This window comes from Lactuca serriola, chromosome 3 (assembly GCF_051521515.1).
Source record: "Lactuca serriola cultivar US96UC23 chromosome 3, Lser_US96UC23_V15, whole genome shotgun sequence".
Lineage (NCBI taxonomy): Eukaryota > Viridiplantae > Streptophyta > Magnoliopsida > Asterales > Asteraceae > Lactuca > Lactuca serriola.
Window position 1 is genome coordinate 35,654,167 of NC_136410.1, and position 25,656 is coordinate 35,679,822.

General features: G+C 34.1%; 2 protein-coding genes and 1 pseudogene across 2 annotated transcripts; 1 reads left to right on the forward strand and 2 right to left on the reverse strand.

The window, feature by feature from the left end:
• Positions 1–2,091: 2,091 nt before the first annotated feature.
• Positions 2,092–3,206, reverse strand: LOC145095135 (eukaryotic translation initiation factor 2 subunit alpha homolog pseudogene; annotated as a pseudogene).
• A 3,624-nt stretch (positions 3,207–6,830) lies between these two features.
• LOC145091879 (NADH-ubiquinone oxidoreductase-like protein) lies at positions 6,831–8,561 on the forward strand. Its single transcript, XM_079029700.1, has 2 exons — positions 6,831–7,048; positions 8,241–8,561. Exons 1-2 carry the CDS (start codon positions 6,899–6,901, stop codon positions 8,346–8,348), a joined length of 258 nt encoding a protein of 85 aa, XP_078885826.1. The 5' UTR covers positions 6,831–6,898; the 3' UTR covers positions 8,349–8,561.
• A 5,162-nt stretch (positions 8,562–13,723) lies between these two features.
• LOC145091881 (translationally-controlled tumor protein homolog) lies at positions 13,724–15,591 on the reverse strand. The gene is made up of 5 exons (XM_079029701.1): positions 15,388–15,591; positions 14,671–14,744; positions 14,360–14,488; positions 14,114–14,271; positions 13,724–14,022 (listed from the first exon to the last, which is right to left on the reverse strand). The coding sequence occupies exons 1-5, from the start codon at positions 15,413–15,415 to the stop codon at positions 13,905–13,907; spliced, it is 507 nt and encodes a 168-aa protein (XP_078885827.1). The 5' UTR covers positions 15,416–15,591; the 3' UTR covers positions 13,724–13,904.
• Between the last annotated feature and the right edge of the window lie 10,065 nt (positions 15,592–25,656).

Below are 25,656 nucleotides of genomic sequence, written 5' to 3' on the forward strand. Positions count from 1 at the left end.
TATATATATATATATATATATATATATATAGGGATATATACAGTAAAGTCCCAATATTTTCATCGATTTGACAAGAAAGTCCTAAACTTTATTTTTTTGACAGTAAAGTCCAAATTACCGGCAGTTTTTGACACTTTTACCCTTTTTTCCCGGTTATTCGGTAATTAGGATTTTTTTATCAAAAAAAAAAGTTTAGGACTTTCTTGTCAAATTGTCAATTGGGACTTTACTGTCAAAAAAATAAAGTTTATGATTTTTTTGTCAAATCGTTGAAAATATTAGGACTTTTGTGTATATATAACTTTTTTTGGTTAGAAATTTAATGGTATGATACTCTTTAAGCATAAGAGTTATTGAAACCTTTACTAATCTGCTAGATCGTATTGAAATCCTTAACGTTTTGCTTCTTGTTAAATCGTTTTTTTAATCTCAAGAAACCGACATTGAAAAAAATTGAGATAATCAAGAAAGAAAGAAAGAAAGAAAGAACTAGGGTAGTGTTGACTTTTTGCAACTCCAAAAATGGAGAAATAAGAAACCAAAAAAAACGAAATTAAAAAAACGATTTATCAAGAAGCAAACGTAAAGGATTTCAATAGGATCTAGCTGATTAGAGAAGGTTTCAATAACTCTTATGCTTAAAGAGTATCATACCATTAAATTTTTAACCAAAAAAATTATATATACACTAAAGTCCCAATATTTTCAACGATTTGACAAAAAAGTCCTAAACTTTATTTTTTTTGACAGTAAAGTCCTAATTGACGATTTGACAAGAAAGTCCTAAACTTTATTTTGTTGACAAAAAAGTCCTAATTACCGGCTAACCGGGAAAAAAGGGTAAAAGTGTCAAAAACTGCCGGTAATTTGGACTTTACTGTCAAAAAAATAAAGTTTAGGACTTTCTTGTCAAATCGATGAAAATATTGGGATTTTACTGGATATATCCCTATATATATATATATATATATATATATATATATATATATATATATATATATATATATATATATATATATAAACTCTTCAGTTTTCTTGGTTTTTGCTACAACTTTACCTTCAAAGGATGCAACTTAAGTTATACGAAAAGTTATAGTGCTTTAAGAAAAGCTTTATTTCTTTTTACAAAATGCTAAGAATTTTCGAATATTATAATGTACAAATCATTTCTTAAGCACATATAACTTGGTCTTGATTTTTATTTTGTCTTATTAATAATAGTTATATGACATTGTTGATTTTATGTGTCTTAACGCATACTTAAACTTTTTAAATATCGTAACAAATATTTAAAAATGTTTATAAACTTTTTGCAAGTCGTAGATTTTATTTGTGTAAAAGTATTTGAAAAGAAATAATTAGCTTTTTAAGGTGTAATTTTTGATAAAATCAAAAGTTAAAAGCTCCAAGAAGTTATTTTTAGTAGCTTTTGGATTAGAAATTTTTTATTTAAAATAAAATCTAAAATTAAAACCTCTCAAAAATTCTATGTCATATAGACCAGAGCATGATGGGATAGAACTATTGGCAAAATAGGAGTGTGGGAGGGATTAGGTGAGACGTTTGTGAGCAACAACTCTTACAAGATAATAAAATGCGAAGTATGTTACTTTTTTATGAAGACAAGGAGCGAAAGGGAAACTAGACATAATCATGTGGGAGGGAAGGGGATGATCTTGGAACCTACATAGGTTATACCCCGATCGACAATCCTCACGCCCAATCCATTTGAAAAAGAAATAAAAAATCTTCCAAGCAAAACCCCACCAAGCCTGGGTCACCTTTCATTTTTTTTTCCAATAAACTTTAATTTATTAAAAAAACATATGTAATATTAATTAATAAAATTATTAAAATATATTAAATTAAGTAATTTGGTTTAGTTGGGCTATATAAATGGAAACAGGGAAACTAGTTTACTAATATAAATTTGAGTTGTTGATGGGAGTAGCATTAGAGATATCTTAGAAATAAAAGGTTAACTTCTATGAGTGAATGAGTGATAGAAAAATATAACATAATGTCATAACGATGGGAACAAATGAGTGATGTAAAATGTCAATGTCAACTAGGCTCAAGAAAAAAAAAATGTTAAAGGGCAAGTCTTTGAAGAACCTTAATGTGAAGAACACCATCAAATTGAAAACATTTCATTTCAACATTTGCCCGGATCTTTAATGGCTGTGGAGTCATCTTCCTTCTAATGTTCTTCACTAATACATCTTTAATTTCCTCTTGCAAAGCATGAACAACTCTTATCACCTCTTTTCCATCATAGCTGGTTTCTTTAACTTCACGAGTGAGTGAATCAAGAATGGTGTCAAGATCATTAACGACTAATTTAAATGCTTGCAAGAAAAATAGTATACGAATGAGGTATTTATATCCATAATCAGTGGCGGAGCTTCAATATTTCATTTGGTGGGCCAAAAATATAATTTGTATAAAAATTGTTAAACAGGGGAGGGTCATAGTCAAAATTTTATATTTTTGGACTAAATATGTATAAAATTAAAGCATGGGGACTATTTATGCTAAAAAAATCAGGGGGGGGGGCACAACTCCCCCTAGCCCTTGAAAAGATCCGCCCCTGTCCATAATGCTTGACAATGAGTGTTAAAACTTAAAATCCTCACCTCAAAAGCATGTCTATACTTCCGATTCAAAGGCCAACGAACATGAATATATAGATCCTGTAATCAGACAGACTGCAAGTATCAATATTTAGGGCTTGTTTCGCCGACGTAGTTAAATGCACAATTAGATGAAAGGCAAACAGAATCTAGCAATCAAATTCAACAATGCAAACTAAACCATACTAACCTCAAGATCAAGCTCCATAGTTTAAGCAACATGGCGCATAATAGAGTGAACGAGCTTGCTCTTATTATACCTGTCTTCACAAATTTGAATGTCCTCTTCGCAAACCCTTTTTTTGCTAAGATTAACATACCTTTTATCTTCGTCTAAGTGAAGCACCATAACAGGCTCGGTGCGCCCCACTTTAATCAAACTGTTATACTGAGAATACGACGTCTTGACAACTCGGATAAAATAATCATGCCCTCAATATTGTTGTACTCGAGAAGTGAAACGTAGGCGCACATTTCGCCAATGCTTTTGACTTGAATCATCATCGTCGTGTCGACGTCAGGGAATCGAGCTTCGTACATTCGGCACTCAAGACTCGGGGAATTGGAATCCATAATTGTGGAGGACTTTGATAGGAATCGCTAGTCTTCTCAGAGGAATGGCTCAGAATCCCTTAAATGGGAGACAGTTATGAGATAAGAAAAGAAGTTGCTTAGACCAAGAATTTTCAAAGCTTGCAATGTAAAGGGTTTTACATAAGGGTTTTGATACAAGAACTTGCCCTACAAAAAGAGATGTTTGATATATGAATGGGAAGTTGGGTAGATTTTGAAGGGGGTTTTCATTTTTGGTTTTTTTGGAACAAAGTATAAATATTAATATCGTCGTGCTCAACCCTGATAGGTCAAACCCGAAGACGATTCGTGTAACCCGTTTAATTATACGGGTTTGTGGTTCAGATACGGTCTATGAGTCGACGTCAAGTTTGTGGGTCATAATCGTGTATGTGGGTCAAAGGAAAGAAGTCTAAATATAACATATTTATTTTTTATAAATATATATATTTTTTTTATTTTTTTAATCTAATAAAATAAATGGTTTCTCGAATCATAAAAACTCAACCCTAAATTTGTCTATATCCATCTGTGGTTCGTGTCATATCGCGGGTCATATCAATAATTGCCTCCTAGTTTAAAATGCTCACATAACAACATGTCGATCTTTATCCCAACTCAATAACCATGGGGGCTCAGAGGGGGGGCAAAATAGGCAGCTACACAGAGCCCAATTTTTTTCATTATATATTTTTATTTAAAAATACAAAATTATAATAAAGATAAGGGCTCTTTTTTTTCTTGTTCGTCCTGGGCCTTTAAGAATATTTCATTTTTCAGGACCGACCATGTCAATAACTCATGGTGCTTTCCTACAAATAGCTCACCAAGAGTTTGAGACATTATAGAAAACATAACTGTGAAACTATCTTGTTCAACAAGTCAATCCTCATAGTAAGTAGTGAGTCGTCAACTGACTAATGCACATGAACAAGTCGTTATGATATGTTTGACTTCTATTAATGAAGATTATTTAAGTGTCGTTTCCGATTACTCATTAAATATAATTAGACTTTTTAAAAAAGGGAAGATATAATTAGACTCGGTAAATATGTAGTGTCATGTAGGGTTCGTATTAGTTTAAGACATTAAACAATTTGAAAGGGTTAAACCTAACATTACTAGTTTTTTTCCTTAACGTGTCAAAATCTCTTAAACAAACTCATTTATCTAGTGCCAACTTTTGTGTGAGTATCATTTTAGGGTGTAGATTTTGTAAATTGAAACACTAAATGGGTTTAAAGAGCACCACCTTAATACCTTTTTTTTTTTTAATTTTTTTTAATGTATCATGTCAATCTAACTGGTTGACTTGTTCAAAATCATTTATTTGTTGTCGTGTGAGTTTTTATAAGCTCTAAATTTTGTAAGGACAAGACTTGACCCAATAAGCTATATATGGGTTTTTTTTATGTAATGTATAAAAAAAAAAAAAAAAAAAAAAAAAAGAGGTCTCTATAAGTCCTACCTTTTTGCAAATTATTCTCCTTATTTTTTCGTGCCATTTTCTTATTGTCGCTATTTTTTTTTTGCCCATTTTCAAGAATGGCTTATCCAAACAACCTTGTATCTATAAATTCTTCATAATAAATGAAAATAATTTTATGAAATGTCATGTTGTCATTGAATTTGACACATATAATTTTCTAAGAGTTTTTGAATTTTTCTTTTACTTGTCATTTTTTTATATTTTTTATTTTCATAAATTTAAAATCCACATTTTAGTAAGATTTATATATGTAAGGTAGGTCATTCTATTTAATTTCATAACAAATCTTCTATAATCTTTCAAATCTCCTGTATTATATATTAAATTACTTACTTTATTTATTATATTCTTTATATTTATGTAAAACTATTACTTTAAAAAATATGTAATTTTTATAACTTTAAATTAAACTTTTGCTTTTAATAAACTCGTATAATACATGGGTCTCACATCTAGTAACTTATAAAAAAACACATCTGACAATGCTAGTGTGAGCAAAATGTTCAAATACGTTCTTTCGAAAGTGTCTTTGCATTCAAGCTAAACAAGCCTAGTAATGACAAGCAAAAAGGTCCATAAAAGCATAGACGATCAAGAAGACAACATGAATGCTAAAGACTAGTTTGGTTGATCCATTGTGTGTTAAAACCTATACTCCTTCAATAGGGATAGGTTCCTAAAACATTGGCATTCCAATGAACTACAATTCCAAAATATAACGCTATAACTCCATACAATTTCACACTTTCAGAATATTAGCACTTAATGTCTAATATCTTCATACGTAAAAAAAACCCATATTAGATCTTTTTTACAATATATTTTGTGAATACATAAAGATTTCGTCCCAGAAAATTTGCATCAACCAATGAGTAGAGATGGAGAACTTGGTTTTTCAAAATTCTACAAAAAGTGTTCAAAACCGGTTCGGTTTGAATCCCATTTACGGGAAAAAAGCTCAAACCTATAGGACCGGTTTAGGTGAAAATGGTTCAAAAAACCTACTAGTATGTTGTTATTATTCTGTATTTTCTGAACTTGTTTCAGATTCTAATCTAATGATTTTTTCATCCTTGAAAAAAAAATGTTCCATAGGGGTAGGGGTGCAAACGAGCCAAGCTACTCGCGAGCTACTCGGGATCGGATCGTTAAAAGCTCGACTCGAAATCGATTTTAAACGAGCCCGAGCCGAGCTCAAGCTTAATATTAAGCTCGTTTATTAAACGAGCTCGAGCTCGAGCCTATGTCATTAAGCTCGATTAGGCTCGCGAGCCTAAACGAGCCTTTACATAATATAATTTATTATTATTTATATATATTAAAATAAAAATATATTACAGGAATTACGGATTTAGGGTATTAGTAAATGAGCTTCTTAACGAGCTCGAGCCGAGCTTAAGCTTATTTAGGCACGTCAGATAACAAACGAGTCGAGCCCGAGCCGAGCTTGGATAACTCTTTACGAGATCGAGCCGAGCTCAGTACAAGAAAGCTCGAATCGAACCGAGCTCGAGCTCGAGCCTCATATAACTTAAACAAGCCCGAGCCAAGTCTGGCCAGGCTCGGGCTCGGCTCGGCTCGTTTGCACCCCTACATAGGGGCCAAAACTGTCTTTTTCCACTTTTATTGTTTAGAAAAAATGTTTTTCGGGCATCCAACATCGTACAATGGGTGAAAATCATGCTTGAAAAACCTTCAGAATTTTGTATTAACAATAATTTGAAGAAATAATATATGGAAATGATATTTTTCTACTATATAAGAGGCCGCTAAACGTCTTACATCATGGCATAGAAAATGAGCTTTTCAATTGACCTGTATTCCAAAACTTTGCGAATTTCACCTAATTTAGAGACTATAAAGTCACTTAGGCTGACTTGTTGGCATTCCATATGTGAAACCAGTCCCAAACCACATGTTCAGATTTAAACCGAATTGCTTTCCCTCTGATTCCATCCTGTTTAATTTCAAAACCTATTTCTAGTTCCAAAATGATTTTTATGTGCATCTCTACTAGGAAGTAGGAACTCAGGGAGTAATGGACTATGTAGAATTGTGGTCTTGTATGAGGCCCAAGCCCAATGGCCCAAAAACAAAGGTAGGTCCGTCATCAGAATACACTGGTATGGTGTGGTAAGTTGCCATCATCATCATCAACCTTCTTTAGGTTCAGGAGGAAATCGTAAGGTCAAATTCAGAACCAATGGCGTCCGGCTGGGGGATAACAGGGAACAAAGGGAGGTGTTATGATTTCTGGATGGATTTCAGCGAGTGTATGTCTCGTTGCAGAGAACCCAAGGACTGCTCTCTTCTCCGTGAAGACTATCTCGAGTGTCTTCACCACTCCAAAGAGGTACGATCTACTTGAATATAATCGAATCGAATTGGACCCCCCACTATATCTGTAAATTTGTAATTGTATCTTCACATTTAATTGTCTAATACTAAGATCGGTGTACCATTGACACTGTAATGAACTGCTATCTTTAGGATGCCCTAAACCCTAATTAATGGTTTCGCTACGAGATGTCTGTAATTGGTTTGGGATTTTTTTTTTGCGATTTGCTACCTTGCTATTTGCTGCTACTAGTTGATCGCCCTTGTTCATTACCGATGCCTAACCTTAAGAGTTTTACCGGTTAAACAATATCTGGTGGTGAATTTGATGTCCCATGGATGACTTCTTCGGGCTCTAGTAAATATGACCAGATTCTGCTTGCTTATGCTGATGTGTTAATGTGTACATCTGATGGCTAAACAATAAGCAAATATCTTACATTTACAGTTCAATTTAATATAAACCCATCATTATTTCCATTTGTTGTAGTTATCAAGATTCTTCTTGAAGCTGAGTAGTATCAAGCATGACCTTTAAAGTTGAATGTATCTCTACTTTGTTAAAACACAGGACCAATCTTTGAACTTTGTTGCATCACTGTGGCATAACCTGTTAGGGTCTGTGCATAATTCTGTAGTGCTAAGTTCTGGTGTTTGATGATCTGTATAAGGATCATCTGTTTGAGATAGTTTGGGATCCAATCCCTTGACCAGACCACATTGATGTTTAATTGAAACTGTAATATGTAGTAGACTAGTAGTTCAGACCAGCCAATTTTCCTTTCTATCTTCTTATGATCTTAATATAATTTCATCGAAAAGTTACAGCTCATCAAACATTCAACAGCTTAATAATGCTACAACATACACTAGATACATTATTACTGTGTCAAATTTCAGAAGGAAATGTAAAGACTAAAGAACATTCACTATTATTCCTATTTCAAAGCTTAAACCACATGCCAAGAAACTATAAAGTATCGAAAACTCTAGAAAGTTCCTAAAAGTTATACAATGAGACTGAAAGTTAATTGAGTTAGACAAGATATCGCATGATCTCTGATTCTTTGGGATAGAAGTCCTTAAAGACCAAAAGAATGGAATAAAAGTTAAAAGCCGCACAAGATCTGTGCATTTTTTTTTATATATTAAAGTGGTGAAATTGAAATTTTGTTGATTACTAAAATCATGAAACCCTAATTTGACAGTTTCAACGAAGAAATCGGATATACAAAGAGGAACAACGCCAGATAAGAGCTGCTGCACAGAAGGCAAAAGGTGGAGTTGGAGATGGAGATGGAGTTCCTCATCACTAAAACTTTCCTTCTTCTTTCTGCGTGCTTTTTAAATAATATGATTGAAGTCTGCAATCTATATTTTTTCCCTTAAAAAATTTGGTGGGATTTTATCCCCCTTTTTGTTGTTCCAAAATGATTGACTTATCCTGTTGTCATGATATTTTTGATTCAAACTTCTCAACACATTATCCCATAATCTTTATCATAGACACCCTTATTTGTTGTTTTTCATTTGGTGCACTTGGATTGTTTTTATATTTGTGGATTTTGTTTTTTTTAAGTTTTTATTATTATTAATAATCTCAGAGTTGAGCTCACTGCATGTATAGAAAAATGAGCAGTTAGTTAGTAGATGCTCATTTTCTCATTGACTTGTTTACATTGAAGTGACATAGCATAGCATGATTACATTTTTTTATTTGGGCATACCCCTTGTCTTAAAACATGTTAGGTAATCATCACCATCTTATAAACCCACTTTCATCAAATGAACCTCATCATCTTCTCTCTCAACAACTGCATGCGTTGTTCATACCTTTCCAGAAATCATCATCATCATCATCATGTTAAACCTAGAAACACCCATTGGTGGATGATCTTGTTTCTGTTATCATGCACTATTGATCACTTGGTATCTGGTTCAAACATTCCAACACACTCAAACTTCTTTCGAGCTGTGTCTAGGGGAAGACAAAGAGCTTTAGTTTTAGGGTGTGGAAGTGACCCGAATTTCTGTTCCAATCCTGAGAAGAATCCATGGGGAGGTTCGGTGTGTTGTTTTGGGAAGTTTTGTAAGGATGTTAAGTCTGATGGCAACCATTGTGGGGTTTGTGGACATGTTTGTGGGTATGAACTTGTTTGTTGTGATGGGGAATGTGTAGATGTTAGAAATGATAATCGGCATTGTGGTGGTTGCTTTGAGGAGTGCCTTGGACAAGGTAGGTGCTCCTATGCCATGTGTGATTATGGTTGATCATTGAATAAAATTTTATATATTTTCTGTTGTATTCTTCCATCATTCTTATGGTTGGTAATAAAACTTCACAAATTGGTTGCGTGAATGGCTTGTGTTATAATGCGTAAATGATGGTTACATGTTACAAATACAATATCATTTTAGTACTAATTTAAGTAGTATAAATATCAATAACCTTATGTATCATTCCAATCTAGCATGTATTCTTAATCTACTCGAAAGATGGATCTATACTTTAATTAACAAAAATCGTTAACCAGCCTCGGGTCGGGATCCATTAACCAAACTACATGTCCACTTAGTAAATTTAAAATTCATGTTTAGATGTTCTTAGAAAAACAAGACATTTGTATAACATCTCGCCCATTGGTATCATGATTTGTTCATATCTTGGTGTTCCTTTTATAAGATTTGCCAAACATTGGTTGTCAAGTTGGTCAAACAACCACCGTTTCTTGAATCACGAATTTTGGTATCCATTCATGAACCAAATTGTTGTTGAAACCGCACTTTGCTTCTATCGAAGTTATAATGGGCTTACCATGGGTCCATTGCGGCTTCTTCTGCACTCATCGGTGTGACATCTCAATGTGGAATTTACGTTTGCCACAAATATCGAACCACATTTTTTGCTTCGTACTCCTTTTGCAAATTGCACCACTTGTAATTTTAACCAAGTTGCAATGATCTCAGACCTCTTATAAAAAATTGCATGGCAACACTTTGACAATGCAGTTGGTGTTGGGTAGGGATGACAACAACCCCTTTAGCCATCGAGAAGCCTGAAACCCAAACCCGATTTAGGGAATCCTTGAGTTTATTAGGGATGGAGAAATATGTAATTAAGGTTATGTTTGGCACACTAGCTAAAAAACTAGTTACTAACCGAACTACCTTTTAATATGCTGGTTAATAAAATAGCGTGGAAATATATAAAATGACAAAAAAAAAAAAAAAAAAAAAAAAACATTTAGAAGATTTTTTATAATTAATAAATGATATGTTTTGAAGAATATTAGAAAGGTTAATAAGCTCGTTGAAATATTAGTATGAGTATCTTTTTTTAAACTATAACTTATAAACCACTTTTTGTTTTTCCAAACATGACAACCTAAAATCTTGAAAAATAATCTAATTACAGTGTGCCAATAAATTATATTCAAAAAGCAATACGACATCATACCTAAGAACTAGACATGAAAGTAATCATATAATTTATTCATAGCAGCAACATAATCCACTTACACAAGCTTTATCCGGTTTGCAAATTCGAATAAAACCTCTATAATGGTAACTAATAAATCTCTAAGTACTTTTTTCTCACACAATTTTTGATAACTTTTGACTTGATCACAATAAACCTTCCTGAACAACCTATAAACAAATGAAAAAAAAAAACAAAAAATTGATAAAGACGAAATCGATATAAAACAATTTACATGTGCCAATTGCATAAGTTGAAAGCATCAATACAAGAAAAAAAACAACAAATCTACAAAATATCATCGTTTATTGCTAATTCTTTTAATCACATCGTATACCACATGGGTACGAAATAAATCAGATTGATTAAAAGCACTATGTGAAATATTCGGTTTTTTCCTCTTACTCTATCCCATAGGTACAGTGTTTGAATCAATCGAGAACCTTTTCTTCTGTCTGAATCGATATTATTCCATTCCAATTCCTTCCTGATACCTCTCAAGGAAAATCTCGAATTGGATCCTAAATTGACTGGTTAGTGTGAGCTTATCCATGCGGTTATGCACTCTTCGAATAGAAATCTATCTTCTGAAAGATCATGGCTTTCGTGCTTTGGTGGGTCTCCGAGATCCTTTCGATGACCTATGTTGTGTTGAAGGGATATCTAAATAATACGATCGATTGCGTAAAACCCGCGGTAGCAGTGGAACCGGGGAAAGTATACAGAAAAGACAGTTCTTTTCTATTATATATTATATTAGTCTTTTCTATTGAATTCATATTAGATTAGTCTTAGTTAGTGATCCCGGCTTAGTGAGTCCTTTCTTCCGTGATGAACTGTTGGCGCCAGTCTTACATTTTGTCTCTGTGGACAGAGTAGAAATACGTAATTTTGTAACGGAGAAAATTCACTAATTCCCCGTTGAGGATTCGGCTCTCCCAACGGATATGGGGATGAGATGCAATTATATTCCCCGACCGGGATGGGGCCATGGGGGCTGGGTGTGAGAATGGGGAGTGGCATACCTAGTGGTGGGGTTTGAGTGATTCCAAACCAATTACGAAATCATGCCAGAAGAAAAATAGTTTTATGATTTCATTTATTCCCAAGAACGAATCCAGTTAAAACTACAATATATCAACCAACAAATCATAGGTGTTAAGAATTGCTATCTCAACCGAAGGGCTGTTTGATGTTGGAGAAAAGTAGCTACGAATATATTATTTGTACAAATATCCACGTATATCCTATGACATTGTTGCTAGACACACCAACAAAGGACAAATCATTGGTTTTAAGAATTACTATCTCAATTGAAGGGCTGTTTGATGTTGGAGAAAAGTAGCCACGAATATATTATCTGTATATATATCCACACATAGCCTATGACATTGTTGGTAGACACACCAAGGGATCAAAATTTTCTCTTTCTCTTAGCAAGATGGAGAGGGGCGGCGCCAACATGTGAGGGGGAAGGCTATTAGGGGTTTTTCTATGCCAAAGGCTTCCTTTTAAATTAAGCACAATATGAGCTTTTACAAGCCAACAAACTTAACAAGCTCAAAAATTAAGTCTTTAATTAGATAAATGGTCTTTAATTGAATAAACTCTTTTATTTCATTTATAGTAAACTAATAAATAAACTTATTTATTTCTTTTTTACCAATCTACTATAATAAATTAAGGTTTTTTTGCCACATGTCCTCTTCTCATTCATTTAGACACATGACATTTTTCTAAAAATTTTAAATTTTTTATTTTTCACTTGTCATTTTATTGTATTTTTCATTTTATTAAATTAAAATTTCACATTTAATGTGTAAGGTAATATATATGTAAAGTATTTATTAGAAAAAGTTTATATATGTAATGTATTCAATACATTAAAGTCTCATTAATTTTAATAATTCAAATTTTTCTCATTTTTCTTATAAATTCAAACTTTTCAAATTGTTAAAATTTTATATTTATTTTTTTAATTAAACTCATGTAATACATGGGTCTCACACCTAGTAAATAATGAACAAGCTTTCTTATGTTGTTCATGTCATCTCAAACATCATATCTTGGTAAGATAAAACCTTTCCATGTCAAGCCTCACACTATCAACACACTTCTTATTTGTAGGACACCCTCTCTACCTTTTATTATCAACTAGGTGTGAAATTTATTTAAAAAAAATTAAATATGAAATTTAACAATTTAAAAAGTTTGAATCCTCCTTAATAAATGAAAGTTTTTTTGCCACATGTCAATCTCTCATGAGTTTTGACACTTGTCATTTTGTAGTATTTTTGAAATATATATTATCCACTTGTCAATTTTTGATTTGTTTCAATTTTTAAAATTAAAATTATATATATGTAAAGTATTAAATACGTTAATTCCTTTCTTATTTTAAAGTTGTATATTAAAAAATATTTTCAGTTTACACTTTAGTTTAATATTTCATTTTTTTTAAATCAACCCGTGTAATACACGGGTTTCACACCTAGTTTATAAGAAAAATAAAAAAAAATTGAATTATTAAAATTAATGAGGCTTTAATATATTGAATACATCACATATATAAACTCTTTCTAATAAATACATTACATATTAAATGTGAAATTTTAATTTAATAAACTGAAAAATACAATAAAATGACAAGTGGAAAATAGAAAATTTTAAAAATTCTAAAAAGTAACATGTGTCCAAATAAAAAAGAAATGACCTGTGACAAAAAAACCTTCATTTATTATAGTAGATAATAATTGTCCCTACTCTTTCTTATTGTAGTTGATGTTAGCTTTCTTATGAAGTTCATGCCATCTCAAACATCATTTCCTCAATTTTTTTGGTAATTCTTGCAATTCTAAACGTTCGTCATCCCATCCAACAAAATCCAACAAAACTCTACTGCAAATCCCCTTCATACGGCTATAGTGACCTTATCCTTGCACGTATCAATCTTTAAAAAACAACTAGTTGGACCAGACCAATAACCAGTCTTTCCAACAGAATCAGGTTTTGACAGATTTCATTTTACTGTAATTAGTTTGGAGAACGTGATTATAAACATTCTATAGTCACAAACTTACATTAACTATCCACTTTTTTAATAAAACAAAGATTGTATGAATTAAGAAAACAATTTTAAGCATTTAATCTATTTGCCTCATTTAGACGAGGTTCGTTCGAGAATAAATAAATAATCTACAACATCTCATCAACTTTCATAATCCCAACGCTTTATAAAGATAAAAACTTAATAAAATACCAATTGCAGTACAAAAATGACGACCAAAGTACATTAAACCAATAATAAAACTAGGAAGGAGTCCATATTTTAATTAAAACAAACTTAAAATAAAAGCAAGGGCCTCAATCAAACTCTTTGTTGGCTCTCGATATCTTAACACTTAACCTCCTTCAATCCAACACCAAAGTACAAAAATGTGGGGTCAGCAGCACCATCTTTGTAGTAAGCAAACACTATTGTACTATCATCATGCATACCCTCTCCAACAAAACTGCAAAGAATTCATTCATTCATCAAACACAATTAGCTTTCAAGATTTTCTAATAATTTAGGGTTTTATATAACAAAAATAATAGACTTACAACTGGAGGTCGCTGAGCTTGGCAAGAAGGTACTTAGTTGCTGCCTCAATGTTCTTCTTGAAGAACTGTTGCTGCTCTTCATCAAGCTTGGGAGTAAGTTTCTTGATGTAGTTCTTGATATATCCAACAAACTGCTTCTTGTCAAATGGGGGTTGCTCCTACACAATGTTTTCATATATTTATTACTCCATATGAACTTCGAATATAATAAAAGCTTTTGGAATGGATTAGTTAACACTTGTTTACCTGGAGTCTGAAGGTGTCAACAATGTCAACAACCTTCACTGCTTGATCATCAACGCCCTCATCATCTTCACCTCCTTCAGCAGAAGGGTTTGCACCTATGTTAACATCAACTGCTCCTTGTACCACCCACTGCAAATATATATATATATATATATATATATATATATATATATATATATATATATATATATATATATATATATATATATATATATATATATATATATATATATATTGTTGATGATTATGAACATGCTTTGCAATCCCAAAGAATTTGAAAAGAAAAGATGATACAAGAGAATACGATATACCTTTCCTTCAACTTCCCATAGAATCCCATTCAGGATCTCAGTGTAAGGAAAAGAGTCCGAGAGAAGCTCATCACCTAAAATTAGACATGCAATTTTGGATTAGATGTGGAATAGTGGAAGATCAAAAACGTAATAATCATGGTTCAAGAGATCTTTGCTTATGAAAATATTGAAGTTACTTGTAGAATACAGACAATCATCCTATGTTATAGTACATGGCTAGAACACATAACTTGCAAAGCCGAAAAAAGGCTATGGATTTTTTTGGTAAGAGATACGTCAGTACAGAAAGATTTAAGATATTTTCGAAAGAAAACTATCAACTACAAAGATACGCTTTCAGCGATATAACTAAGATTCGAAACTTAGGCATAGTAAATAAATCGGCGATGAACATAAGCAAATAACCAAAGGTGTGAAATCTTAGAAGAAGGTAATAAAAAAATCAAACACAAAATTGAACCTAGAAACCATTGTTCAGATCTAATAGAACTACAAATCCAAACATCAAAGAAGAACCTAAGGAATTATTTATCCAACACATATATTATGACCAGATCTACACAAAAACAGAGCGAATAAGCATAATCAAAGACCAAAAAAACCCTAATTTTACAATCACAACACTGCGTTACTTCAAAAACAACTGATAACAGGAACTTCGTCAATCAATTATAGAACCCAAATCAAACAAAAAACGCGGAATAAATAGCTTACCTGTAAGCAAGTCTTGGTAGACCAACATGTTTGCAAGATGCTTCTCGGATCGGTGGAAAAAGAGAGTCGAAAGAGAGAGAGCACCTTGCGACGGGGGAGAGGGTTTGGGGAGCGGATATACAGCGAGTATATATAGAGCGAGGGTTTGGAGAAGACGATGCAGAACAGGACTCTGAGGGATATTACAAAAATAGGTCTTCAGTTTTGCATAATTACCATCTTTACCCTTTCTAATTATTTGTGCATATGGTTGGCTTCAAAGCACCCGGTTCTCTCTTTTTATTTCAACTTTTGACTTTTGGGCATCTTTTATTCTTTATACCTTGGCATCTTTTAACAATTTTGATCTAAGTTTTTATGCAAATTTTATAAAAATATTTGTAATATCTTTCCATAATATAAAATAAAAGAAATGGATTCAAGTTACTAAGTACTATCTTGTTTGTATGTTTTTATAGTGTCTTATTCAGATTATGACATAAAATTTAATACAAATTTTATAAAAATATTTGTAATATCTTTTCATAATACAAAATAAAATACAAGGATGGTTGGATTGATATTCAAGTTACTAATTATTAATATGCATTATTGATATTTTAATAGAGTTTGTATGTGTTTTTATAGTCTTTATATTAGGTTACATTTCGTGGAAATCACGAATAAAAAATTTATATAATTTTATTTTTATTAAGCTAATAATATATAAATTTTGTTTAGACTTTTATATCGATCATTTAAAATAAATATATTTTTATTTGAATATCCAATATACGGTATGTATGTGAAGACATTTAATTTAATTATGATTTAGATAATAGAATATAAATTTGAATAGAGTGTAAAAAAAAAACATAATCAATCATTGAAATAACATTGATATACGAAACCATGACTATTTGGTTTAAATGGTCCCTTGTGACTGTTTTTCGCATTTAAAAGGCATGAACTTGTATTTCTACGATTTAAAATGTCCTTTTGAAATTTAAAAGGGATCACCCGGTGACACCAATCCAGATCAATTGTTTGCCAATGTCACGTAACTGCTATGTAGATAAAACAATTCTAGCTCGCTTGCCACGTTGGTTTGAGTAAAAGACCTAATAAACGTTTGACCTTAATCCTTAATTGTCCCTTTCGTCCTATTTCTTCTGCTACTTTTTTCTCCTTATCCTTTATGCAATTGTTCTTGGTACAAATCCTTTTTCTTCAATTGTTCTTCGCTCGATCTGGTACCCAAACTCGACTGCACTGAGACAACAATTTGCGGCTATTGGTAGAAACCATGTCAATCTCACCCCTAATTCTCTCTTGCTTCCAGTTTTCCTTCTTAACTCTTTCGACCTAAGCCTCCATAATCAAATCCAGAAGCGGCAAGTCGATAGAAATCCTCATACATAATCTCCCAACATAAAAAACAAACCGACTTACGACTCAAAGCATCATCTACTACATTCTCTTTCCCTGGGTGATAAAGAATCTCGCAGTTATAATCATTGACCACGTCAAGCCATCTACGTTGTCTCATATTCAGATTCAACTGATCCACGAGGTGCCTCAAACTCTTGTTATCCGTGTAGATGGTACATCGGACCCCATAAAGATAATACCACCAAATCTTGAGGGCAAACACCAATGCCCCCAACTACAGAGCATGTGTTGATATTGAACCTCTCATGCAACTTCAGCTGCCTAGAAGCATACACAATAACCTTTCCTCGATGCATAAGTATTGCCCTTAAACTGGTGATATAATTATCACGATAAACAATAAAATCCTCCAACCCCTCCGAGAAGGAAACATCGGGGACTCATATAATTTATGCCTCAGCTTCTCGAACGCGGTCTGTTGCTCGGGCCCCCAGCGAAAATCCACGCCCTTCCTCATCAAGCGAGTGGAGGTACAACAACCTTGGAGAAATCTTGAATGAACCTCCGATAAATACAATGTTAAACCCAAGAAACTTTGATCTCTGAAGGAGATTTCGAGACCTCATACTGCATGACTACCTCAATTTTGATTGGGTCGACTAGAATCCCGTTCTGGTTAACGAGATATCCTAAGAACTGGACCTCCCATAACCAAAACTCACACTTCGATTATTTGACATAAAGTCTTTCCCGCCTCGAAACTCTCAGGAGCTCTCGAAGGTGCTCCTCATATTTTAGCAAATACGACATCACTTCCTAAAGTATGTTAGGGCATATTATAACAAGTAGGGTATTCAACCTAAGTTATGCTATATAATAATTTCTTATTTAGCACATAATATTATTGAAGACATTTCCCTAAATTGTCCAAGTGCACGTATATATTTAGGTATACAACCTAAGATGTTCTAAACACCTATCTCACCATCATCGGTTAGCATTCCAAGCTCAAGTTTAGTAATGAATCCTTATTCTTAATTCACTTAAATTAATGCTCAGATACCAACTGTGACATCCTCTAATTTTCAGAGCCAATTAAAAATTTTCTTTACACTTATACTATCATTGATGCGAAAATCTTCAATGCATTTGAAAATTTTTGAGTACAAGTGATTGTCTCAATAAAATCCTAAGGATGTCATAATCAATACATAAACATAAGATACAACATAAATACCTAATGGTCATAAAATTTATTGCAGATTATCTCTTAATTACTCAACATCCTAATCAAGTCACAGTAGCTTAAGTCTTGATACATGTGATATGAATGAATTGAGCGAGTCAGGTTAGGAAACCTATATATATATATATATATATATATATATATATATATATATATATATATATATATATATATATAGGGATTTCAATCCCATAATATTATAATATTCCTTAATTATCAGAACTGCAAAACCAAAAATTACCATATAATATATATAAGGTTTAAATATCTATAATACCCTTTACCTATACTAAATGATACTTATAAATCCTAGTCCACAATTATCAGAAAGTTTTATCTTACCATATGAATTGTTTAAAGGGTTTGACTACACAACTAGGGGACTCCTTTGTGACATCCCCATTTCCAGAAAGACCGATTTTTTTTTTGTTTATGCTTTACAAAAATCATAGTATCTCTTTTAAAAAAATGTTGCGGAATTTGTTCTCAGTAAAACATGATAAATACGTTATCAAAGCATTTCCGAAGAAAAGTATTTTTATTCAGTTTAAAACATTTGGGATGTCATCGTCAATACATAAACATAAGCATAACCAGAACTTACATTCATTATCACTAGTGATTTATGTCTCCTTAATCTCTCAGTGTAATGTGACTTCATATCAACACCTGTGATATAAATAAACTGAGTGGGTCAGGTTGGGAAACCTGGTGAGTACATAGGGTTTTCAACCCACAAAAATATAATCATTATGTTTAATCATCAAACAGTTAACCCAATTACTCATCCCCGTTATCTTCTTTACTCTTAAGGATCTACCCTAAGAATCAGTTATTTCGCATTCATTCATTCCTAAGGACTATCCAAGGGAATAGGTACGAAGTCCATCGTTTTCAATGACACAACTGTCAAGCACAACTGCTAGTTCTATCACTTAGGCGCAACTGCCAGAATTGTGACATTCTCTATGGGGCGCAACTGCCGGTATTGTCCTTTGGGCACAACTGCTAGGGTTATCTCGTTTATTGACAGTATCGTTTTCGAGAGTCCATTCGCAATACATGTCAATGGGTTTTTAGAGTACACCGGGTGAACACATCGTTCACAACACCTACAGGTTGCAAGCCTTCTAGTGTTCCACTAGACTATCTATAATACTATATGGTTGTCATCCATACTCTGCTAGATGACGGGGCCATCGTTTGGGTCATCGTTTGGCTCATCGTTTTGGCTCATTGCTTAGGTCATCGCTTTGGCTCATTACTTAGGTCATCGCTTCGCACCATATTTTATCACTCATATATCCTCGCTCATCATTCATCTCATCTTTCATCGCTTATCATTTATCTCATCTTTCATCGCTCATCATTTATCTCACCTCTAATCTACCCATGTTTTACCCCCAACACATTTTGTAGATATAAAATACATATACAATTTAGATCATTTAAAACATGTATAAAACGTTTCATCCAGCATAGACAGGAAGTATTCAGACAGTATACACACATAGCACGTAATTTATATAAAAATACTTCATATCTATGTGTAAGATGAAAGTAACTATGCACTCACTTGAAAAGGTGGTGACTCGATACTCGGACAGCACTTCGTTTACTTAAAACAACTTCCTTAGACAAAATCTAGTATCATTACCGCTAGAGTTTAGTCTAATGATAATAAAACGACCCAAAAATACGACCCAAAAATTTCGTTTTTCAACATAACCAAAAACCATAATCTGAGTGTCATATCATGAAACCATACATAATGCATCTCAAAATAATAATAAACCACGGTGCGGAAAACTGTATCATATCCATGACATATAAAAATCAGGAACTAAATCAACTCCCAGGATGAAAGCTGAAGCTGTGGTGTGTGCAATGCCATCAAACCGAGCTCTTCCCTCTGCTAGCGGAAGTACCTGAAACCAAAACTGAAACTGTAAGCACGAAGCTTAGTGAGCTCCCCCAAATTACCACATACCCTACAATAATATATATATATCAAGCACATACTAGGGCCTTGCCCCCCTCCATCGGACCGAAGTCCGAAGCTGACTGACCGGGACCTTGTCCCCTACATCGGACCGCAATCCGAAGCTCACATCAGACCGAGTCCGAAGCTGACTGGGACCTTGTCCCCTACATCAAACCTGAGTCCGAAGCTGACATCGAACCGGAGTCCGAAGCTGACCGGGACCTTGTCCCCTACATCGAACCTGAGTCTGAAGCTGACATCGAACCGGAGTCCGAAGCTGACCGGGACCTTGTCCCCTACATCGAACCTGAGTCCGAAGCTGACATCGGACCGAAGTCCGAAGCTAACTGATCATAACATAACGTATCACTTAGCATGAACACACATAATCCTGTCTGAGCCACGAAGGCTTCAAACATGCTAACTACTGCGTCGGATAAAAAATCTGGATACTACTGCTAGCTAAACGGGCCGGCATTGTGGCCTTAGACCCGCTCCTACTGAAAAGGAACTCACCTCGTGAATTGGCTGCTGAGTGAATAGCTCTGAGGGCTAACTGCTGCCGCTCCGGTATCTCCCCGGCTACAAGTCCATAAACACACTCAATCAAATGCTAAACACTGCACTGGGTAAAATGACTCTTTTACCCTTGGTCAAAGTCAACTCTCTTTGGGCTGACTCGCCGAGTTGGGCCACCCAACTCGCCGAGTCCTACTCTCACTTCTCAGTTCTACACGTTGTTACTCGTCGAGTGTGGCATCGACTCGACGAGTACCCTCTTGATCCAAGAACTCAGACAATCTTCATCCGACTCGCCGAGCCGTATGAACAAACTCGACGAGTTGTTCATGATCCTAAGAAGATTGCCTTGGACTCGCCGAGTTGTATGAACAACTCGCCGAGTCCCTCCATCACTGAGTCTACCCTCAACTTGCTGAGTCCACTCTCTAACTCACTGGATTCACTCGACACTGGTCAAAATGAAGGACTCGGGAACTCGCGACCCAACTCGCCGAGTCGTTCTTCCCGACTCGCCGAGTTGCCGCCATGCAACTGATTTTTACTCGATTTTGTTTGAATCCAACACATACAATTGATAGATCTGAGTCCAATAAGCTGATTTACCACGTAAAGTTTCCAACTTTACGTGCACAACCTCATGAATAAGGGAAATAAGGCTAAAAGATGCATAAAATGGGTAGATCTATGATTAATATGCAAAGTAACTCCAAAAAGACAGTAGATATGGGCTCTACAACACCCCATCATTTAGATATAAAGATATCTCGACTTATTAAGGCATTCATGCAAACATAAGGCTTGGAACAAGCATCAACTAGCTCTTAGGAGAGCCCTAATGGAAGTTTAAAGCATATAACAAGAGGGGAACTCCGAAAATACCTCAAATAACTCAGATTTGCCCTTGGATCTTTGCACTACAACTCTTCTCCTTGCTTCTTTCTTCTTCTCCTTCTTCACACCTTCACAAAATGGCACCAAAAACACTTATAAGCTCTCAAGGGAGGATTAGGGTTTTCTCACTGTGTTCTCAGGGTGAGGGAGGCGAGAATGGGGCTATAAGGTGGTTTAAATAGTGGGCAACCCGGGGATTTAGGGTTTCTCCCAGACGGGCAGACTCGCCGAGTCCAGAATATGGACTCGCCGAGTCGTCTCTAACACGTGCTCGAAATCCCGTCCCTACTCGGCGAGTCAGGCCATGAACTCGCCGAGTCCCTTTACAAAACTTCAAAATAAATACCAAGGAATCATCATACCGGGAACGGGTCGTTACAATTCTCCCCCACTTATCTCAGACTTCGTCCTCGAAGTCTGCTTCGGCTGAATCTGCAAATATCTCTGGGTAGTGCTCTCTCATCTCGTCCTCAGCCTCCCACGTCCACTCAGACCCCTTCCGGTGCTGCCACTGCACCTTCACTAACTGAATTACCTTGTTCCTCAAGGTCTTGGTCTTCCGGTCCAGAATCGCGACCGGTCTCTCAATATAATTCAGGCTACTATCAACCTGAATATCCTCTAGGGGAACGACTGCTGATTCATCCACCAAACACTTCCTCAACTGAGACACATGGAAAGTGTTTTGGAGCTGAAGGCTCTTCTTTTCAGAGCCGCTGAGCGCTCCGGGCTTCCGTTCGTGCTAAGGAGGTTCCCTAGGCTTTTTGGGGGGTTTGGGGGCTTAGAGAGAGGTCATAGAGAGAGAAAGAAGTGGGTAAAGGTGTGAGGAATGAGGCAGCCCTTAAACCTCTATTTATAGGCTCTCTAGAGCGTCACCACGTTGTGGTATTGCGTAGGCTCCAAGGTTTCGGATAGTGCTGACACGTGGCATCGCACACAAGGTGGAAATTATTCGATATTCAAAAATTCATAACTTTCATATACGAGCTCCGTTTTCTACGATCTTTATATCCACGCATAGGTAAAAGTAAGATCTACAACTTTCATTTTGACTCTGCCGGTTAATTCTTGGCCGGTCTTAAATTTAACAGTACGAGGAGATTATATTGTTAAATGTCCGCGTAAAATTCATAACTTCTACATACGAACTCCGTTTTACTGTTGAGTTCCTATTAATGATATCTTCAACTCTCATTTAGGTCGCGTAGGCCAAAAATGCTCAAACTAAAATTCATGTTTCGGGTCGTGCACTTCTATGCCAAATCTTAGAAAATTCATAACTTCCTCATACGAAGTCAGATTTGGGCGTTCTTTTTATGGACGTTGTCGATTTAACATATTCTACGAATTTCATTTAGATTAATAAGGACTAAAAGTCCTCTATCGTAAATTCACTATTTACGTTTCCCGGTGTCGTGTCGGTTTTGCCGTGAAACTTCGACGGGTCATAACTTCTTCGTTATAACTCGGATTTCGGCGTTCTTTGTATGTACGGAACCCTTGTGAAATATTCTACAACTTGGTTAAGATTACTCCTTCTAAATAATCGTTCATCAAAAACTCATTTTTGATGTTCATTGTCTCTAAATTGACTAGCTCGAATCTGCGGGCGTTACAATGATCTCCCCCTTAGGATGATTACGTCCTGGAATCATCAACAAAACATGGCAGTATAATGACTCGATACATTATCTCTTCGTCCTAGGTAATAATCGTAACTTTTTTGTTCCTTCGAATGAGTATCTAACTCTTGGACTCCTTGACTGCAGGCGGTGCTCGATCTTGCACTTGTTCCCTATCTCACGTTAGACTCCAAATTATGACCTTCAAATCACAATTTTGATCCTTACTGGATACGAACTTAAGATAAGTTCTTTTATTACTACAATGGAACAATGTGTCATATTCTAATGAGTTATCATCGTATGTTGCAACGCTTAGACTCAGGTCTCTTAGAGTCTTCCAGAACAGACTATACTTTCCTTCATGTTCTAATCTCATCTTAAAATGAAGCATTTCTAGCTACAAGCAACCGTCACGATACCTCTACTGATCATACTTCGATTATTTATCATCATGTAATCATATTATCTATATACTATAACACATATAGAACCATATAGTTTGCACCTTGTATATAAACATATATATTCCCACCACATATTCTAGGAAACAATCATGTTGTTCACAAATATTTAATACATTTAATAAATACTAGCGTTAAAATTATGTTTATGAAATGAACTATGCACTCACTTGATAAAAATGGGCGACTAACGATTTCAACCGCATTTCGCTTTACAGGTCCAAAGAGACCTAGACGTAAAAACCACTAAGCCTTAGTCTAGTTTCATAATCCCGACGACTATTTAATGATAGTCAAGATTCCTCAGTAATACCAATGTCTACATTAAGATCTATCAAGTAAGGAATAACCAAGTAGGATCATATCAGAGGTAAGGTTCGATTGGTATACAATGTATATCATTCAGTAATCCCAATGTCTACGTTAAGAGTATACCGTTTGAATCTTGAATAATACCTAGAAGTTGATCTCTTTAAAAAATCGAATTCACATTGTTCTAGGACCATCAATTTTGAGTGAGAGAGAAAGAGGAACACAAAATGGTGATAACTATAGAGATGGTTGTGAATGATGATAAAGAATGACAGTGAAACTGAAAGTTAGTGGTGGTGAAATTATTAGGGTTTCAACTAGATGATTTAGTTGCTTGTTTAATGATGATTTCTTGATGAATTTATAGTGGGAATCATAAACAAAGGAAGATGAAAGATACATATGGGTGCAAACGAGTCAAGCTACTCGTGAGCTACTCGAGATCGAATCGTTAAAAGCTCGACTTGAAATCAATTTTAAACGAGCCCGCGCCGAGCTCGAGCTTAATATTAGGCTTATTAAACAAGCTCGAGCTCGAGCCTCTGTTACTTGGCTCGATTAGGCTCGCGAGCCTAAACGAGCCTACATATATATAATAAAAAATTATTGTTATTTTTGTATATATTAAAATAAATAAAAATTTAATAAATACAATTTTAGGAAATTAGAGTATATCATATACGAGCCGAGCCCAAACCGAGCCCGAGCTTGTACAATTCTTAACGAGCCGATCTCGAGTTTTGTACCACAAGTCTCGAACGAGCCGAGCTCGAGCTCTAGCCTGTAAATAGTTAAACGAGCCGAGCTTGAGCCTGGTTAGGCTCGAGCTCAGCTCGACTCGTTTGCAGCCCTATTAGATACATATACTAATAGATTTCAAAATTGGAGACGGCCGGTTGTTGATTTCTCATGAATATATGGAATTGATTGCACTAAATCAGGAAGACAATTAATAGGAATGAACCCTGGATTAATAAGAATTAATCATTATATACTTATAAAGGAAGCATTTTTCCTTTCACCACATTCATTTGAAACTCTCATTCATTTTTTCTTTCACCAAAATTCATTTGAAACTCTCATGACTTTTCAATTTCTTTCTAATAATGATTATAAGTTGGTTAATAAGGTTAAATAAATATCAAACCTAAAGTGTAATCATATATAAACTAAATTTCAATATTAAGACAATATATTCTCTTTTAGTTATAAAGTTATGTTTTTAACTTTTTAACATGTTATACTTAACTTATTAGGTCTAATATGTTGTTTTATGTAAACCATTATTATTTTAAAGATAGAACTTATAAACAATTTGTTCAAAATACTTAAATTGTTAATTTAAATATAACTTTACAGGATCAACTTAAATATAAATTCTATATCAACTTAAAATACCCAAAGAATATTTTGTAAATAGTTAAAAGTGATAAATTATAGTGTCTTTCTAATAATGGTTATAAGTTGGTTAATAATGTTAAATAAGTATCCAACCTAAACTGTAATCATAACTAAACTAAATTTCAATATTAAATAAATATTTTTACTTCTACTTATAAAGTTAAGTCTTTAACTTTTAACATAATATACTTAATTTATTAGATTTAATATGTTGTTGTATGTAAAACATTATCAGTTTAAAGCTACAACTTTTGAACATTTGGATAAAATTTTAAATATAACATTACAGGGTCAACTTCAATATAAATTTCAGTTCCACTTAAAAAACCCAAAGAATATTTTGTGAATAGTTAAAAATGTTAAATTGTACTGCTAAATGCAAAAACTAAATTGTAATATCAATTTAACTAAAATATTTCCTCAAGATATTTTTATAATCGTTAAAAGTTTTCAAAT

Excerpts from the sequence above, each read along its gene's own strand:
- LOC145091879 (XM_079029700.1), top strand. The coding sequence starts at position 6,899 with ATGGCGTCCGGCTGGGGGATAACAGGGAACAAAGGGAGGTGTTATGAT. Across the intron at positions 7,049-8,240 it reads GTCTTCACCACTCCAAAGAG|TTTCAACGAAGAAATCGGAT; the intron begins GTACGATCTACT and ends CTAATTTGACAG.
- LOC145091881 (XM_079029701.1), bottom strand. The coding sequence starts at position 15,415 with ATGTTGGTCTACCAAGACTTGCTTACAG. Across the intron at positions 14,489-14,670 it reads TATGGGAAGTTGAAGGAAAG|TGGGTGGTACAAGGAGCAGT; the intron begins GTATATCGTATT and ends ATATATTTGCAG. Across the intron at positions 14,023-14,113 it reads AAGCTCAGCGACCTCCAGTT|TTTTGTTGGAGAGGGTATGC; the intron begins GTAAGTCTATTA and ends AATTCTTTGCAG.